Source organism: Ornithorhynchus anatinus, chromosome 10 (assembly GCF_004115215.2).
Source record: "Ornithorhynchus anatinus isolate Pmale09 chromosome 10, mOrnAna1.pri.v4, whole genome shotgun sequence".
NCBI lineage: Eukaryota > Metazoa > Chordata > Mammalia > Monotremata > Ornithorhynchidae > Ornithorhynchus > Ornithorhynchus anatinus.
Window position 1 is genome coordinate 15,403,468 of NC_041737.1, and position 19,458 is coordinate 15,422,925.

At 46.0% G+C, this 19,458-nt stretch overlaps 2 protein-coding genes across 4 annotated transcripts in view; one reads left to right on the top strand and one right to left on the bottom strand.

Moving 5' to 3' along the window:
• The window catches only part of TPP2 (tripeptidyl peptidase 2), a 66,049-nt gene extending 59,493 nt beyond the window's left edge, over positions 1-6,556 (top strand). For 2 of the 3 annotated variants that reach the window (XM_029072967.1, XM_029072968.1), the window contains 3 exons: positions 66-273; positions 3,774-3,893; positions 5,194-6,556. In XM_029072967.1, coding sequence (XP_028928800.1) covers positions 66-273; positions 3,774-3,893; positions 5,194-5,283 — 418 coding nt within the window. In that variant the 3' untranslated portion in view covers positions 5,284-6,556. Of the gene's footprint in view, positions 1-65; positions 274-3,773; positions 3,894-5,193 lie in introns of those variants that run through there. The other variant, XM_029072969.1, reaches the window with a different exon arrangement.
• A 1,867-nt stretch (positions 6,557-8,423) lies between these two features.
• Positions 8,424-17,384, bottom strand: METTL21C (methyltransferase like 21C). The gene is made up of 6 exons (XM_039913280.1): positions 17,319-17,384; positions 14,555-14,696; positions 14,126-14,153; positions 11,485-11,698; positions 10,304-10,421; positions 8,424-8,958 (listed from the first exon to the last, which is right to left on the bottom strand). Exons 1-6 carry the CDS (start codon positions 17,382-17,384, stop codon positions 8,567-8,569), a joined length of 960 nt encoding a protein of 319 aa, XP_039769214.1. The 3' UTR covers positions 8,424-8,566.
• Positions 17,385-19,458: the final 2,074 nt, after the last annotated feature.

Genomic DNA, 19,458 nt, shown 5'->3' on the forward strand with positions numbered 1-19,458 from the left:
GTTTTTTGAGTCTTTAACTAGTGGGTTTTATACTTTAACTACTCTCCCTTGATTTTGGGATGCAGCGACATGGAAAAACAGAAATCTACCCTAGTGGATGCCATTTGTCGAAAAGGAAGCGCACTGGCAGACCAACTTCTTCAGTTGCAAGCGCAGGATGGAGCTGTTTCAGGTGAATCAGAAGGAAAAGAGGATGAACGAGAAAGCTGTTTGGAGTCCCTCTCGGAGGTTTTTTGGGAAACTACAAAGTGGACCGATCTTTTTGATACCAAGGTAATCTGTCTGGTCGCTTTCCACTTGGGCGTTAGCTTCGTGAGAGTCTTCTCCATGTTGCAGAGTCACCGTGCAGTCCATAAAATAGCTTTCCTCACCTCTTGCCAGCTAGAGTGACTTCTTCCCGGTTGGGCTTTTGCAGAGCTACCTGATTAATAGCCAAGGATAAAAACAGGAATTAGCCAGAGTGCTGAATTTAAATTAGGATAAGCTTTGATTTTGCGATGCTAACATACTTCTTTGATTTTTTTAGAGGAATATCAGGTGAAGAGGCTTTCTTGTTTTTGTTTTGGTATCTATGGCTTTGCCCAGATGGCTTTGGCGGACCTAGTCTAGGAGTTGAATGTGGTTTGTGTGGCTAGTCCACACCCCTTAGTCGTAAAGAGGTTGGATATTGTAGTTGCTCTAGAATTGGGCCTGAGGCTTGATGCCACATTGAAACCACTCTTGATTTTGAACCTAATAAAGGACGTAAAAGTCATTTTTGATTTTCTACTTGTCTTATTTGTCACTTTTTGACAGAGTTCCATTGATTTGTTTGACTGCCCGGACAGTAGTATTCAGTGACAGCATTCATTTTTGGGTCACCGATGGAGATCTTGGTTCTGAGTCAGGTTATCTTGGTAAAAGTTAATGCAGAACCTCTGGGATTTCGTTTCTGTTTTTTCAGAGAAATTGTCCGTCTGTAGCTTTTTACTGTTTCTGAGAAGCCGTTTAGTCAGTCTGGGCGTCTTTGAGGGTTTAGTTCAAGTCTATGGGAAATCCTCAATGCGCAACTCTAGGACTTTTGATGATGATCATTGCCTGTCGGGTTTAGTTTCGCAGAGGATCTTAACCCCTGTTCCGCCCCAGATTTCTATGACATCCCAGTGAATTATAAAAACACTGAATATAGTTTTCGGTCACTGTCAAAAAAACAACGTGTAGAAAGTGACCGTGGACTTATTAAAGTGTATTTTCACAGAAATATTGGATATTTGTCACCCCTTCTTTAGTTCAATCTGTGAGAGATTTTTCATCTTAGAAGAAGCAACATTGTGGCTTGTTACGATCGTGCTCGGTATCCATCATAATTTCTAGTTTATTGTACTCTTCTATCGGGCGTATGGAAAAGCTGACTCCGTCTAGATTGCTGCCTCTGAATGATCTGACTCAGAGATCTATCCTGGGGAGCCGTTGCCTTTTTGGAATGGGCCAGGCGGGCAGTGGAAGCAAAAATAGAGGCATGGGGCAGGGGGCCAGGGTTTGAGTATGTGGAGCATTCAGGATTTCTGAGAGGAAGAAGAACATCACGGCTATTCTTGAGGAGGAAGCCTTGCTGACAAAGGAATTGGGTTCAGAACAAGGGCGGGAGCCAGGGATGGGGTCGCTGTAGTCATAGTGGTCCTGCGGGGGATCATCACCAGCCTTTGTTTTTTAAAGGATATCGAAGCACTTTGTGAGTTCCAGGCGCTGTACTAAGTGCTGGGGGGGATACCAGGCATTTAGAGTGGACACAGTCCATGTCCCACATGGAGCTCTCAGTCTTAATTCCCATTTTACAGGATAGGTAACTAATAATAATAATAATGTTGGTATTTGTTAAGCGCTTACTATGTGCCGAGCACTGTTCTGAGCGCTGGGGTAGACATAGGGGAATCAGGTTGTCCCACGTGGGGCTCACAGTCTTAATCCCCATTTTACAGATGAGGGAACTGAGGCACAGAGAAGTTAAGTGACTTGCCCACGGTCACACAGCCGACAAGTGGCAGAGCTGGGATTCGAACTCATGAACCCTGACTCCAAAGCCCGTGCTCTTTCCACTGAGCCACGCTGCTTCTCCAGCGTGAGAAGCATACTCCATACTGAGGTATGGAGAAGTGAAGTGACTTTTCCAGGGTCACACTGCAGACAGTTGGCGAAGGACTTCACCTATCTCCTCACATCTTATCTCCTCGTAGTTTCGAGGCTCCCCACCAGCTTTCCCCATCTTACTACAGATCCACCCACTACTCCACAATCTTCACTCCTTCCAAGTTCACCATCTAACTGGACCCTGCTATTCTCCCACCTCCAATCCTTCACTCACATTTTTTCCTGGCCTGGAACTCCCTCCCGCCACCCAAATCACCGAGCCACAGCCCTTCCCAACGTCAGAGCCGTCCTAAAGTCCCACCATCTCTGAGCAGCCTTCTCTAACTGATTAATCCCTTGATTAATTCCCAGTTAATTAACTGATTAATCAACTCCTCGTGGGCAGGAATCATGTCTACCAACTCTACTGGATTGTCTTCTCTCAATGAGCACTCGAAAAATACCTTTGTCGGATTATGGATTATGTCAATCCAGCAGCCCCCATTTACGAATCTGTGTACCTAGGTCCACCCTGTATGCGTACATCCGATTATTTGCTCTTCCTCCTGCTCACTTTATTGACAAATCATAATTTTACCTCTCATTTCCTTGTTCTTCCTTCGGCTCACACTGCAAATCGTTTTGTTCCGTCTCCTCCGTTAGACTTTATGAAGGGAAGGAATTTAGATGTTTCTTCTGTTTTACTCTCCTAAACACTTGAAGTACAATGCTGTCCACTCCACAGACACTCAGTTACCGTTTAATCGTTGCTGACTGATCGATTGCTTTACTGCCCATTTGCGTAAAGAGAAGGGAATAATCATAAAAACCAAAACAGGAGAAAATTCCATGGAGAAAGGGAAAGAGAAATAGTCATACACTGCTTAGGTAGAGACAAGGGATTTCTGTGTGGTTAATGTGTACCTTCATGTCCATCACCGTAGCTCAGTGGAAAGAACACGGGCTTGGGAGTCAGAGGTCATGGGTTCAAATCCCGGCTCTGCCACTTGTCAGCTGTGTGACTGTGGGCAAGTCACTTCACTTCTCTGTTCCTCAGTGACCTCAATTGTAAAATGGGGATTAAGACTGTGAGCCTCACGTGGGACAACCTCATTACCCTGTATCTTCCCCAGCGCTTAGAAAAGTGCCCTGCACATAGTAAGCGCTTAACAAACACCAACATTATGGAGAAGCAGCGTGGCTCAGTGGAAAGAGCATGGGCTTTGGAGTCAGGGCTCATGAGTTCGAATCCCAGCTCTGCCACTTGTTGGCTGTGTGACTGTGGGCAAGTCACTTAACTTCTCTGTGCCTCAGTTCCCTCATCTGTAAAATGGGGATTAAGACTGTGAGCCCCACGTGGGACAACCTGATTCCCCTATGTCTACCCCAGCGCTTAGAACAGTGCTCGGCACATAGTAAGCGCTTAACAAATACCAACATTATTATTATTATTATTATTGTTATTATTATAGTATTGGTGGGGATCCCGTCCCCGAATGGAGGTAAAATTGAAAAGTTATTTACTCAGTAAGATTTGTCCTTTTATTTTCTTCTTTAAATGTGGAATTTATATAATTGCTGTCGGCTATATCTGTGAGATGCATTTCTAGGAATTTTCTGGTGTAGAGGAATTCCGACTCAAATTTTTATTTGTTTCTATACCATAGGTTTTAACATTTGCATACAAACATGCATTGGTAAATAAGATGTATGGAAGAAGTCTCAAATTTGCAACCAAACTGGTGGAAGAGAAGCCAACCAAAGAGCATTGGAAAAACTGTATACAAGTAAGCGGTCACTACCTTACTGATCATAGCACAGTGGGACTCTAAAAGTCATAAAATTCAGCTGGATTAAAATCAGAACACCTTGGCCTTGAGCGGGCATCAGGAGGGAGAATTATCATTCCGTGTCTAAATCCCCTCTATATTTGAGATTCCCTCTAATACCGGCCTCTGCGTAAGAAGGGAAAGTGTATACACTTTGTTACCGCAACATGATCGTGAAAAAAGAATTCCCACTCCCAGCCTCGGATCTGATTTCCTCCTACGGCTCTTTTTCCTCCCCATAAACTAGGGTTCACGGACGCTATCTTGAAACGTGTCTTCTAGTAAGCTGCTTTATAAAAATAAGATCCTCGATGGGCTCGTTGTTTCATCATAAAACCCAGAGCCTTTTTAGAAACAGCGGTGAACGAGTGTGAAACTATTGTACTGGCAATATTGCGTATATTGCAAATGAGTCTCATTGGCCCAGAAACAAAATGCAGCTCAAGCCTGGACTGGATCTGCCTGAAGCAGAGCGTACCGTACACTGTTTCCGTTTTTTAAATCCCTTGGCTTGTGACGGGGACGTCTCCCGCCGGGACCGGCGGATGAGACTGCGAGGCCGAGAATCTGCAGAGAGGAACCGATGCTGGTGGCTTAGGCCGTGCCGTGCGCACTCCCTTGTCCCTGCCGGCCGGGTTCCCTCTACGGCAGGTAGCAAGTAGGTGGGCAGGTGTGCAGCACAGTGCAAAGACTCTAGGCAGGACTGGGACCGTTATCCGGAGCCAATTCCCAAAGCAGTATTGAAGCCACCCTTCCCACAGAAGGACTTCCTCGGGCCTGAAAAGTATAGTAGAGAACTCAAGGCTCAAGTGTAAGGGTCAATTTGGGTTGGGATTTATCAGTCAACCATCTTTATTGAGCACTTACTCTGTGCAGAGCACTGTACTACGCTCTTGGGAGAGTGCAGTACGAATTCCCATCCGGAAGAGAGCCACTGCGTGACGATACTGTCTCCGTCATCCGTCGTGAAAGTAGAGTGAATTTGCAGAGGCCTCTCACGAACAGCTTCTAGCTAGAGAGCGAGAGAAAATGGAGCTGTACTCTGCTAAAAGTAAAACTCTTTGTGAATCCTTATGAATCACTAACAAAGAAAAATTCACTACCACGTCTCTCAAAACTAGTAAATGTAGTTTTTTGGGGGGGTTTTTTGTATTACTATTTTTACTCAGCGCCAGAATTATGGCTGAGAGAGATCAGACGACTCCAAGAGCCACATGTTTGTTTTTCTACCTAATAAGCTACCGTTTCTTTTCGGCAGCTGATGAAGTTACTTGGATGGACCCACTGTGCGTCTTTCTCCGAAAACTGGCTGCCCATCATGTATCCTCCTGATTATTGCGTATTCTGAAATTACACCCGAAACCTAAAATTTTAGAAGAAGAAGAAAAAGTTTTCTATCGACCAGGTATAAAAACGAGAAATTTGTGACATTTTTATTCTAGCGCATGTTTTCTTCCAATTATTAAAATGGTGTGTATTTATCCTAAAATGCACTGGCGTGTGGCTTCATGTAAACCCGGATCCCTGACGTGGAGGAGTCCCCTTAGTGCATCCCATTGCTGGCAATGCGATGTGCCTTTACCGCCGGCACCAGGGAGTTGGCCTGGGTTGGCGAAGGCTTGTTGCATGCCTCGTAACTTCTTAACTGTTTCTTTTAACTGCAAACCTGTAAAAGCTCTATTTTTATTTTTTAAACGAACAGGGTTGAAACATGCTTGATTGACTTTGTTTTTCAATTGTACGAAGGCCTTAAAACGAGCTACGTTCAGGGTAGCTGTGATTATTTATTAGACTAAAAAATAACGGAACTTCATTTTCTGCATCGTTGCCAAGTGTTTACATTTCAACTAAGAGAAAAACATGACAACCTGTCACCATAAGTGTATATCTCAGTTGTTGGAGCGCATCCGCTCCGCTAAACCTTCACCTTGGAGTTACTTCAGGCAAATTGTTTTTTGAACATCCGTGAGAAGTTCGGAAGGTTCGGTAAAACCCCGCGTAGCGAGGCGGTTGAATTAATCGAAGATGCCGTGTCTCCCGCAGCATGAAATTGGTGGAAAATAGACAGTTGGGTTCTTTTTGTCTTCCCCCCCACCGTCCCTCCCCGACCCCCGCCACCGCAGAGACGGTCGCGCCGGGTAACCCCGGCGCGAAGGCCCCGATTTTAACCCCACCCGTCTTTGGCCGGCCGACGGCTCCATCCTTCCAACTGGAAAGGGGCACACGGAGAGCACCGCTGGGCCTGGAGGTGAGAGAGCAAGGCCCTCCCTCCTCCTCCTCCTCCTCCTCCTCCTCCTCCTCTCCAAGGACCAGCCACACCTGGCGGGCCACACCGCATGTCTTCGGAGGTCTGGGGATTCGCCACTCGGTGGTGGGTTCGGGTTTCCTGAAGACACATGAAGTGAGGATTTGTCCTGTCGGGGTGAACTGTTACGTATACAAGTGCCAGACGGTTAATTCTTTATCAGGTATTGTAAAGCTATACATATGGTATGTTTATTAACGTTGAAATAATGTAAAACACTTAAGAATAAATGTGCACAACTAAAGATCGAAACACCATATGCACTCTAATACCCTATGGATTTTTTTATAATTAATAAAAGTGATTATCGAAGCGACTTTGGTCCTCCTTTTCTCATTGCCTTAAACGGGCGGTCGAAGGTGTTTAGAATCGTGAAAAATCTTGTGGACGACATTTAGCAGACAAGCCTCCGAGTAAGTGTCCGTTAAAGCACCCACGGGATACGTACTCTATTGGATTAGCCACCCCCCTCGCGAGGATCACCTTCCAATCCTTGCGACAAGTCGGACACCCGACCGCCGGGCCGAGGGGTCCGCCGGGCTCCCTCCCTCTGCTCGGGGAAAGGGAGAGGGGCTCTCGGAGGAGGAATATCGCTATCTGCACTGAATTGGTATTCGATCGTGTTTGGCTAACCCATTTCTAACTTCCTTATTCAAAATGAAAGTTACCTTAACTGTGGTAAACTCACCAGCTTTCATTTGCGGTAACGGTGGAGAGGACGGTATCGATTAAGTGCGTACTGTGTGCGGGGCACTGTTATTAAGCTCCGGGAAAGAGCGGCCCGGGGAGAAATGGACATGGGCCCTGTCCCCCTCGTGGCTCGTTGGGTCCACTGGGCAGGCTGGGACATTCGCCCCCCCCAGCTCCCTCGATGCTATGGACTCGGCAGCATCCCTTGCCTTCTCTACCCCGGGGTTCTTCTCCGTGCCTCTGCAGCCTCTTGTCCCGTCTTCAAGTAGCCACGGACGGACGGGGCCCACGGTCATATAGCAGACGAACCGGCGGAGCTGGGATTCGACCCCAAGTCCTCCGCCTCCCGGGCCCACGCTGTTTCAGCGAGGCGATGCTCCTTTGGCTCTTTGCCTGCCTTTGCTATTGTTACCTGGAGAGAGACGCTCTACTTCGTCGCTACTACCGGACCTGAACGTACTCGAAGCTCAGGGGAGCCGGGATACTCCTTCCGATGACGGCGGTCTGCTTGTCTGAAAAGCAAGAGTTCTTTGCAGTTGGACTGGTAATATTTACTTGGCACCTACTGTGCGCAAAGCACTCTACTACTCTGGGGAAAAGAATACACCGGGGCTCACGGTCTCAGAACAAAATGGGTCTGGGGGGATGATGAATACATAAGATGGAACAACACAAATACATCAGCCTAGAAGGCCACGGAATTTAAAGCAAGGAGTAAAGTGAGAGAAGCAAACTGAGATTACAGGAAAGCACTAAAACTAGTGTAAAAGCCGTGTTACCAACTCAACCGTGTGCCCACTGCGGGCAGGGAACGTGTCTACCGACCTTCTCCCAAGCTCGGTACAGTTGGTCTCTGCACAGTAAGTATGCAGTAAATACCATTAATCGGTCGATTGAAGGAGCACCGTTGTCCATTTTCAGATGGGATGAAATCGCTTTTGTAGCGATAAAGGAGTTGGGATTTGCTCGCGGTAAATTGCTTAGCACCGATAATGGCCAAACCCGTTTCTCGTCGTAGGTGTGGATGGTGAATTTTTTGTCCTTTTCTATCTCCAGCTGTCTGATGATAGGATAGAGAATCAGTTTGTCATGTCGTGTGTGTATTAGTCACGTACCCAGAATCAGTCAGCATTTGGGCACTTAGTTCAGAGCACTGTAATAAATGCTCGCCAGAGTTTAATAGAAGTAGTGAACATGATCCCTTCCCTCGAGGATCTTACAATCTAGAGGGTGAGACAGGCACCAAAATAAATTACAGGTAGGAAGCAATAGAGTGTAAAGACCCGTGTGTATATAAGTGCTGCGATGTGAAAGAGGACGATGGGAATTGGGGAGAAGTTTAGAAGGTAGCCATCTAAACGGAGAAGAGTGGATGGAATGAGGGCCATTCTGTTACATTTTTTCCTCAGAGAATGTTTTACAGATCGCGAATGTGGAAGGAGGTCTTTCTTCTCCAAATGTAATTATAAAATGAGTTTATTAACATCTCCTGGACTACTTAGAATCTAGTACTAGTCAAAAACAACTCCCCCCCAACACCCAGCATTATAAAGTATATTTTTTCTTCTTGTTAACGATTTGATTATACTCTTCCCAAGCACTTATTACAGTTGACTCTACTAAAGTCCTTCGATCCTCACTGTGGTGTCGTTGCTTTAAAGATCTTGACCGTCGACTCTGGATATTCAGCAATAAGTGTTGTATTGAAAACTTGCTTGAATTTTTCCAGAAATTCATAATCTGTGCTGAATCTGAATTTATTGGCCCACAGCAATACGGTTCCTGGCTGACACAGGTATTTCATGGTGGTCAGCAGTTTCTCCAGAAAATAATGGTGATAGACCACATCACTAGCTAGAATAAAATCATAAAAGTGAGTTGACTTGGGGAAATTTAGCTCAAGATCCTCTCCCCACACCAATTCCTTCACTTCAGGCCGGTACGGTGTGCAATTTTGGGTGTTCTGTGAAAGGTTGTATTGGAGATTTCCCAGAACGTCGGGTAGGTCGGTTGCTGTGACGTAAGCACCTGAAAGAGAAAAGCCAGAGAAGAGTTGAGCGTAATTTTTGCTACCTTTTCTTTCTCTTCATCAATTTCGTCACTTCTATTCATCCTTCAGTTTAGCGTTCCACGTTCAGTGGCCATTTTATTCGGAGGAATCATTAATAGCACCAAAGTCATAATACCTCTCCCCAGTTAAGCCCTCTTTTCCCCCGCTTGCTTCCCCCTTCTGCATCGTCTGTGCACTTGGACCTGTGACTTCTGGGCGTTTGCTGTTCACCCCACCCTCAACCCCACAGGACTTAGGTGCAAATCTTTAAATGATATATTATAAATTCTTTATAATTAATGTCAGTCTTCCCCGCTAATTCATACCATTCAGTCATTTTTCTTGAGCGCTTACTGTATGCAGAGTACTGTACTAAGCGCTTGGGAGAGTACAATACCATAATAAACCATCGCATTCCCTGCCCACAATGAGCCTACAGTCTGGGGGTGGGGAGAGAGAGAGAGACAGACATCAATACAAACTAATAAAATGACAGCTATGTACATAAGTGCTGTGGGGCTGGAAGGGGGAAAAGAACAAAGGAAGGAAGTCAGGGCGATGCAGAAGGGAATGGGAGATGAGGAAAAGTGGGGGCTAAGTCTGGGAATAATAATAATGTTGGTATTTGTTAAGCGCTTACTTTGTGTAGAACACTGTTCTAAGCGCCGGGGTAGAGTTACAGGGTAATCAGGCTGTCCCACGTGAGGCTCACAGTCTTCATCCCCATTTTATAGATGAGGTAACTGAGGCCCAGAGAAGTGAAGTGACTTGCCCACAGTCACGCAGCTGACAAGTGGCAGAGCGGGGATTCGAACCCATGACCTCTGACTCCCAAGCCCGGGCTCTTTCCACTGAGCCACGCTGCTTCTCTGAGGCCAAGGGGCTTTGGAGGAGATATGCCTTCAGTAGGGCTCTGAAGGGAGGCGGGGTGTGTGCGTAATTTTTGGATTTGAGGAGGGAGGGCCTTCCAAGCCAGAGGCAGGATGTTAGCTAGCGGTTAGTGGCGAGGCAGGGGAGAGCGAGGCACGTTGAGGAGGTTAGCACTAGAAGAGCAAAGTGGACGGGCTGGGTTGTAGAAAGAGAGGAGCGAGATGAGGTAGGAGGGGGTAAGATGGTGGAGGGCTAATTCTGCGCTCCTATACTCTCCTAACCACTTAGTTCAGTGCTCTGCACGTAGTTAGCGCTCAGTAAATACCATTAATCGATCTAAATGACAAAGATCGTAAATCTACAGTCAAGAGCTCTAGGGAATGTGTCGTCCTGCCCCTTGCAATATTTTTAGGTATTCTGGGGAGAGAGAGGAAATGAAGCAGATTTACTAACCTAGAATACTCACTACAATGGACACCAGGCCTGGTCCAGCCCCAATTTCTAATACTTTGGCCCCTTGGAATCTGAACTCCTCTGGATGCTCTTCCAGATACTGGCACAAAGCTATAGCCTGAAATGATGTAAAAATGAAGGAAGATGTCACCTCTGAAAAAGCAGTGTCATGTTTAACATTGAGAGGATAAAACGGAACATGACGGTTTATATGGTTTACGTATTGAGATAGAAGAGGAAACCAGGCGAAATAACTTTGCGTGGCGAGATCTTTAATGGCCTAGCGGAAGGAGCACAGTCAGAGGATCTGGGTTCTAATCCCGGCTCTGCCGCCTGTCTGCGTGCGACCTCGGGTAAGTCACGTAACTTCTCTGGGCCTTGGATGCCTTATCTGTAAAATAGGAATTAGGCTGGTGAGCCCCTAGTGGGACTTAGACTGTGACCAACCTGATTAACTCGTAACGGCCCCGGGTGCTTAATACGGTGCCAGGCACATAATTGGCGCTTACCAAATGCCATAAAGATATATACAGATACCTTAATGTGTCTATATTATTATTATGGTATTTGTTAAGCGCTTACTACGTGCCGGGCACTTGTAATAAGCGCCGGGGTGGTTACAGAGCAAATCGGGTCGGACGCAGTCTCTGTCTCACATGGTGCTCACGATCTCAAATGAGGCATCTGGGGCGCAGAGAAGTGAAGAGACTTGCCTGAGGTCACACGGCAGACAAGCGGCAGTGCCGGGATTAAAACCCGTGACTTTGCGACTCCCAGGCTCCCGTGCTCTATTCCAATATCACTCGATCGAGTGTACCACTAGATGATTTTGGTGAAGATGGTTTTATCCGATGTGTCATAGACTGTGTGCCCCCTTCTAGACTGTAAGCCCGTTGTGGGCAGGGATTGCCTGTCTTCATTGCTGAATTGTACTCTCCAAGTGCTTAGTACAGTGCTCTGCACTTGGTAAGTGCTCAATAAAAAGATCGAACGAATTAAATGAATATAAATGTTGTTTTTATGTTTACTATTGATTGGGAAAAAAAATGATTCTCAACTTAAAAGGTTAAGATTTAGGACGCAGTTGGTTCCTGAAAACCGTCTTTGAAATCGGAGAACTGACTTCAGGTGGCTCGCATCTTCAGAAATGTTGACGTAATGACGTTAATGGTCACGCTTACCCCCGGCCACACTACGGATCCGTAGTTCTCTATTGACTCTTGAAGGATAATCTTCTTGCCTGCGTACAGATACTGCTCTGTAGTATAACTGTCGTAATTTACAGGAAGAAGCTTCTGGACACCATGAAGAGATGGCTCTACGTTGTTTAAGTCTGCGGAAGGGAAGGAAGAAAAATATTTTATCGTTTGGTATGTTGTGGGAAGAAGCAGTTGCCTAGTGGTAAGGGCACAGGCTGAGAGAGGACTTAAGTTCTAATCCCTCGCCACACTTGTCTGTGGTGTGACCTTGGACAAGTCATTTAACTTCTCTGTGTCTCAGTTTCCCTATCTGTAGAATAGGGATTAAATCTACTCCCTCCTACTTTTTTTATGGTATTTGTTAAGCACTTACTATATGCCAGGCACTGTACTAAACACTGGGGAAGATTCAAGCTGGTCAGGTTGGACACAGTCCCCGTCCCACATGGGGCTCAGAGTCTTAATCCCCGTTTTACAGTTGAGGGAACTGAGACACAGAGAAGTTAAGTGATAGGCCCCAAATCCCACAGCGGACAAGTGGCAGAGCCGGAATTAGAACCCGGTTCTGCTAGCTCCCAGGCCCGAAGCAGCATGGCTCAGCGGAAGGAGCCCGGGCTTGGGAGTCAGAGGTCATGGGTTCGAATCCTGCCTCTGCCACTTGTCAGCTGTGTGACCGTGGGCAAGTCACTTCACTTCTCTGCGCCTCAGTTACCACATCTGTAAAATGGGGATTCAGATTGTGAGCCTCATGTGGGACAACCTGATTACCCTGTATCTCCCCCAGCGCTTAGAACAGTGCTCTGCACATGGTAAGCGCTTAACAAATACCAACATTATTCTCTCCATTAGGCCACGCTGCTTCGACTGAACCTAAAATGGGACAAGGTCTGTGTCCGAGCTGATTATTTTGTTTCTACTCTGTTTAGTACAGTGCCTGGCACATAAGGAACTACTTAACCTTACCCTGTATCTACCCCAGCGCTTAGAACAGTGCTCTGCACATAGTAAGTGCTTAACAAATAACATTATTATCATTATTATTATTATTATTAAGTACCATATTTCTTATGATTATTATTATTATCATTCAGCAATCAAACCGTAGATGAATAATCTCCGGTGCCTGCCCACAAATGCCTTTTGCTTGTCTGAACAGAGGCAGAAAGCCAGATAATGCAGTCCAAGAATGATAGCAGAAGAAAGTGGGAGAAGAGGAAAGGGGAGACGTAGTCAGGGAAGACCTCTTGGAGGAGATGTGTCTTCAATAAGGCTTTGAAGTGGGGGAGAGTAATTACAGCTTGGTTTGAGGAGGGAGGGTGTTGCAGGCCAGAGGCAGGATGTGGGCGAGGGGTTGGCAGAGAGACCAGATCGAGACACAGTGAGCAGATGAGCATTTAGAGGAGCGAAGTGTGCGGACTGGGTCGTAGTAGGTAGAACAGAACCTTAACAAGTCATTCGGAATTAAAGGGAGGGAGAAATCTAAAGCGTAGGGGCCAGAAGAAGGGCAGAGGGGAAATTGATCACAAAAGAAGAAAGGGAATACCTAAGGGGAAGGTGTTGGGCCCAGAAAAGAGAGGATGAGCAAAGGAGCAGAAAAGCAGAGGGGAAGAAAGATCTGTTAGGGGAGGAATTGAGAGGACGGGTTTATTGGAGGGATGGGAGACCGCGGCTCCGAGGGAGAGTGGAGAGATGAGTTTTCTGAAGTTCAAAATCAACCGTTAACTTTGTGTTGGCATTGGCCTCGTGGTGCGGCCCTGCCAGAGACCTGCCTCAACAAGAATTTTCCCTCCCCGGCGATCGTATTTATTGAGTTCTTACTGTGTGCAGAGCACTGTATTAAGTGCTTGGGAGAGTATAACGGGCACGCCCCCTCCCCCCACAACGAGTTTACAATCTAGACAGGGACGCAGGCATTAATATAAATAAATTGTGGATATGTTCATAAGTGCAGTGGGGCTGGGAGAGGGATGAATAAAGGGAGCAAGTCAGGGTGACGCAGAAGGGAGTGGAAGAAAAGGAAAAGAGGTAGTCGGAGAAGGCCTCTTGGAGGAGATGTGCCTTTAATGAGGCTTTGAAGAGGGGAGAGGGATTGTCTGTCGGATACCAAGAGGGAGAGTGTTCCACGCCGGAGGCAGGATGAGGGTGAGAGGTTGGCAGTGAGATAGAAGAGATCGAGGTACGCCGAATGGGTTGGCATTAGAGGAGTGCGGGCTGGGTTATTGTAGGAAAGTAGTGAGGTGAAGTAAGAGGGGGCCAAGGTGACTGCGTGCTCTAAAGCCAAGATAAATTCCTCAAGGTCCTTCGGAAGCTTCCTGCCTCCAGGTCCCCGAGAACAATTCCTCCGATGCCCCCACCTTCAGAGCCAGCTGAAATCCCATCATCAGGAATGCTTCTCTTCTCCCCAGGTAATTATTTCCCCTCTCCTCTTAAGCACAGCTGCACCGATTACACATTAATGCACCCTTAGCCCTTCTGCACACAGCGATTTATGTACCCTATTATTCCTCCTTTCTCTTCTTTCTGTAAATTATTCTGTCTGCCTTTCCCACTGGACTGTAAGCTCTTTGAGGGTTCATGTCTGCCAAGATTCTCCAGTTGCTGCCAGTAGGTGCTCAATAAATACTGTAGATTGACTGATTGGTTCAAGTTCTCTGAAGACAGAGCCATCTCAGACAAGGGTTAAGATCCGGGATTTGGGTGCTCTAAATTGCCTTACGCTCTAAATCCCCAAAACGGGCATCCAGAGTTTTATTGCACGGAACCGAGGGAGATAAACTGCACTCATAAGGATGACTCCGGGGATTCAATTCATTCATTCGGTCGTATTTATTGAGCGCTTACTGTGTGCAGAACACTGTACTAAGAGCTTGGAAAGTACAATTCGACAACAGATAGAGACAATCCCTACCCAACGATGGGCTCACGGTCTAGAATATGAGCTCTAACAAGGGCCGTTAAAACCCGTAGGTCATGGGGTCATCATTCCCAATCACTCCTATTCAGTGGAACACCAAATGTTTGCAGTTTCCTCTGTCTGGCGTTGAGGAATTACCTTCTTTAGGGTTGCGGAATTCTCCCATGATTGAAAACTCAGCAGGGCTCTGAACAGCGTCCCGAAGAGGGGTGTTAGATAGTTTATCTTCTAACTGGCCACTGCAGAGGCTCCAGATGCGCTCTTCTGTAGGCTGAATACTCTGGGGAGAAAATAGCCAGACTCATTAGCCCCGAACAATGGGGCGTGGCACTTTGCAATTCGTAATTCGGCCCCTTCATTTAGGGGCTGTGCAGGCAGGACCCCCCCCCCCAACTTGGCTCTTCCACCCAGGGGAATCCATCCAATCGGTGCCATCCAAAGGAGCTGGGAGACCGGCCCTATGCCACTCTGTCTCTGCCAATCTCTTGGGGGACAGAATGGAGGTCAAGGGGTGAACAGGCAGCTGCGAATGCCCTCTAGCGCTATTAGGCAGGTGCTCCCACTTGTTATCCTGAAGCGAAACCAGGTCGCGGAATCTCCCACGGCCTTGGTCAAGTCCACACGACACAATCCCCACCAGTATCGCTGTAAGCTCGTCGTGGACAGGGAATGCGTCCCTTATACTGTTGGGCTGTACGCTCCCAAGTGATTAGTACAGTTCTCTGCCCACAGAAAGTGCTCAAGAAGTACTATGGATCGACTGATCGAACGCAGGGTTGAATTGGACCCTAAAGTTCTTTTTAAAAAACAGACAACTTCCAGCAAGACCATTCAGTAACATCATTGGGCTCCCCTTCCGTCACACACCGAGAAAAGAGCGGCAGGGCTGGCCCTGGTTGTTGAACGGTAGACGTGTCCTGGAGAAGATGAGTGTGAGCTGACTGAGGGTCATAACCCTATCCAACGGCGCCCGCTGGATTCTTCTGCCAACCCCTGTGACTGAATTATAAAATCATCTGCTTGGTTCTCTGGACCAGGAATCATTACAGATGGAAAACCTGAATAACACTGACCAAGTTTTATCAGCCAGTAACCACTCATTCTGCCCCCGCCAAAAGTATTGATGTTGTCATGGAGCTGAGTACAGTGCTAAACCCTGGGGTAGATGCTAGCCAATCCAATCCGACCCAGCTGTATTCCTGCCTCACAATATCGCTTTTGTGCTGTGCGGGTTCCTTCCAGATAAAAAGTCTTCTAATCACGGCTGTCCCTTTCCAGACTGAAGCACCCGTGCCCATTTTACCCTGAAGTTTCTCTTAATTGATCTGAAATCTGACATCGGTATAAGCGAAGTAAGATTTTCTTCAGCTCTGCACACTTTTTTTCCTTTCTTCCCAGCAAACATCCCCATTCTGGTGAGAGTAAATAGGGTCTATATTTCAAGCCTAGCCCCCGTGCGCGTCTTAAAACGGTGCCTTTAACTTTACCGCTAACAGCAGACGGAAGAGCCGCTGTTCAGTAGCTAGGGGATCCTGCCAGAAGGAAATAGAACCGACGACAGAATCTGAGACTTAGTCTCTGCCAGCAAGCCTGATTTTGAACCCTGCTGTTTGCCCCATACGGGGACGTCTGTGGGCAAATTATACCAATTAGACCCTGTTATCCTCTATCTACCCCCTTGGGAGAGTACAGTGCTTGGCACACAGTAAGAGCTTAGCAAATATCACAATTATTCATCATCATTGTTGTTCTAATTTTGTTAGCCCCATACAAGTTCATTTACTACTCAGTTCCAGCAAAAAGATGGTTTAAAAGATATTTTTATCTTTTGTATTATCATTTGTATTATCCTGAATTCAAAAATCATCCTTCTAGGCAAAACCTTTGAGGACCCATGCGAGATTTAGTCAGGAATATGCATGCCTTCTCGTCAGTCTCAAAAAGATTCACCCCCAAAGAATACAAAACAATTCTTCCGATTCTGTTTTAAAGCAGGAGAGGGATCTTTTCAAACCTGTGCTGAGGAATGGATTCCTGAGGTGATGAGTTGCTCATCCTCAAATGGGTGATCTGAAATTTATTTTTCCCAAGTTAGCTACATGCCTAAAATATCCTCTCAACACATTCATTTGTAAACATCTCTACATTCATGATTACTTTTGTAATGGCAGCATATTTTGTTCAATTTGATCATGCGTCTATAGAATTAGTTGGGAACATAGCTCCTTTTAGCTACGACAATTCATTCACATTAGTCTAAGAAAGGCGAGGACATTACCTTGTGTTCTTGAAAAGGTCCGAAGTTCCCAGGGCATCTTCCAGCCACCACAGTTTTCTGCGGATCGAGCTCGGAAGGGATTCATTATTTATGCCTCCGAGCCGGCCAGTAGGAGCTGTGGCTATTTAGGGCAACATTACCTAGGAGCACTCTCAGGGAAGTTACTGCGTTACACCTCAGTCTCTTTAACCCACTCCTTGCAATGCAAAGATCAGAGCACAGTACTAAGAACTTGAGAGAATGCAACAGAATTGGTAGACAAGATCCCTGACCCCATGAATCTACAGTCATGACAGAAAGGGTGTGTGAGACTCTCACACTGACCGTGGGCCAGGGAGACAAGAAGAGCGAGTGAGTACAAACCGAACAGCGTCAGAATGAGCTGAGGATTTTTCGGGGAAAAATGGGAGCAAACTACTCAGCCTAATAGGAAAGGAAAAAAAAAAAGTCACTGCCTCTTTGAGAAGAACAAGTCCATAAAATTGAGAGGGAGTTGTGTACTTTGGGACACTAACACAAATAGGAATTTCAATTTCTACCAACAACCATTAATATAGAGAGTGATATTTTTACTGAGCTGATTCGGTAGGAATCAGAGTGGCTTTAACAAGCAGGCAATCCTACACTTTTCACGCCCCCATCTTCTTTCCTCCTGTCTATCACGTAGAGACGATTTAAAAGTTCATGCATCCTTGGATTTAGATGTTCACCCAGATTGGGGAATTGAAATCAATTGAAATTGAAATCAATTAATTGAAATCAATTAATGCTTCGGTCATTATTTCTGCACTAAGGGGAAGGAAGATCTTTGTCCTCTGATTTGTAAACTAGACGATACTCTCCCAGGTGAGTCCACTTGGGACTCACGTTTAAGCACTGCACGGATAAGCACTCAATCAATTGGGAAATTGAAATCAATTAATTTGTGCTAGTTTAGATATCATTAAGGGGAACAGGAAAACTTCAATTAAGAAAATAGACATCAGCCATCTTGCGATGCCTGTAGGAAAAGAGACATGGACTTTTCAAGCTCACTTTATCTGCTGCACTTTCTTGTCTCATCTTAAAAACTCCATGAGAACAGAGCCTACCTTTTTCCATGTGCTGTGAGTTCCAGAACTCCGACCACTGTAGAGAATTGTTCTCTTGATTCAGGGTTGCCTAGAAGTGTTTACTAAATCTGCATTCCATAACCTGGTTCCTCTATACTTCTGCAGTTACTTGCAGATGGCACTGATATTTTCGAGAAATAACCCAACAAGCATTTTTCTCTTTTGAAAGGAATTGGAAAACCTTCGCTGTTACATTTTCAATATTATATTATTAGAACAGGAAGAATGAGGTCAAGGAGGCATTCCAAATTGATTTGGAATGTGAATTTTAAATTTCATTATCTGGCAATATATGAACTGTCAAATTCCGATGCAGAAAATGTGAGAACTCTTCATAGGCTAGCAAATGCGCCTCATTTTGAATTCCGTTGTACAGTTACTGAATCTGAAGCACAGATAAGTTTAAGGACTGTTCTACGCTCAACTGTAGTTAGTGGGTTTTTCCTGTTTTCAAAAGCCTTGAACTCAGCACTTCAGGACAACTAACAAGCTTACTAACATCCCTCTTTAACAACTGTGCTATTTGTTCTGTCCTTACTGGGTATCAGGTACCATTCTAAGCGGTGGGGAAGATATAAGAAAATCAGGTCAGACACACACAGTGTGTCCCACACAGCGTTCCCAGTCTAAATAGAAGGGAGAACAGGTATTAAATCCCCGTTTTACAGATGAGGTAACTGAGGCACAGGGAAGTTAAGTGATTTGGCCAAGGTCAGAGCAGACAAGTGGCAGAGCCAGGATTAGAAGCCAGATTCTCTGACTCCCAGGTCCGTGCTCTTTCCACTAGGCCTTAGCTGCTCCTCTAGATTCAGAACTTATTAAAACCCTTTTCCCTCTGCTTATCCAGTTTTCATCCACTCAGGAGGAGACATAAGGAATGGTGTAATTGGGGGTAATCTTTTGTTCCTCCTTTGGGCTTTACTATTGGTTCACTATGTTCCTTATCTGGAAAGTGGATATCAGCCCAAATGCAGTGTCCTCAAGTGCCAGCCCAGGGCTCTTGTCTCCCGCTCTAAAACCCTATTTGCCCCCATAATAAAAGGGGATCCATGAATCGATCCAAAATGGGCGCTGATAACTCCGCCATACCAAGACTGGTCTAGTAGATTAGCTCCCTTTAGGGGTTCAAACACGTGAATTTTAATCCCTGCTTCTCTGAAACTGCTCCCCACAATGACCTCCACATAAAGTAGGGAAAATGGTGTCTGCCATTCCTGTCCAGATCTGATCGGGAAATGCTTCGGTCATTATTTCTGCACTAAGGGGAAGGAAGATCTTTGTCCTCTGGTCTGTAAACTAAATGATACTCTCCCAGGTGAGTCCACTTGGGACTCTCAGATAAGCACTCAATAAATACCACCGACCGATTGATCATCATCACCATCATCATGAATATTGATTGTCTACTGTGTGCAGAGCTGACAGGTACTTGAAAACATACGAGAGTCAATCGATGGTGTTTATTGAGTGGTTACTGGGTCCAGAGCACTGTATGAAGCACTTAGTTGAGTAGAGGCAGCGTGGCATAGAGGATAGAGCACAACAGGCTTGGGAAGTCAGGAGGTGATGGGTTCTAATCCCGGCTCCACCACTCGTCTGCTGTGTGACCTTGGGCAAATCACTTCACTTCTCTGTGCCTCGGTTACCTCATC

What these genes read in the sequence shown, in the direction of transcription:
- METTL21C (XM_039913280.1), bottom strand. Translation starts at nt 17,384, where the DNA reads ATGCATGAACTTTTAAATCGTCTCTACGTGATAGACAGGAGGAAAGAA. An exon ending in AAGATGGGGGCGTGAAAAGT is followed by an intron (nt 14,697 to 17,318) that starts GTAGGATTGCCT and finishes TTTTCTCCCCAG; the next exon opens with AGTATTCAGCCTACAGAAGA. An exon ending in ATTCCGCAACCCTAAAGAAG is followed by an intron (nt 14,154 to 14,554) that starts GTAATTCCTCAA and finishes CTCTGTCTTCAG; the next exon opens with AGAACTTGAACCAATCAGTC.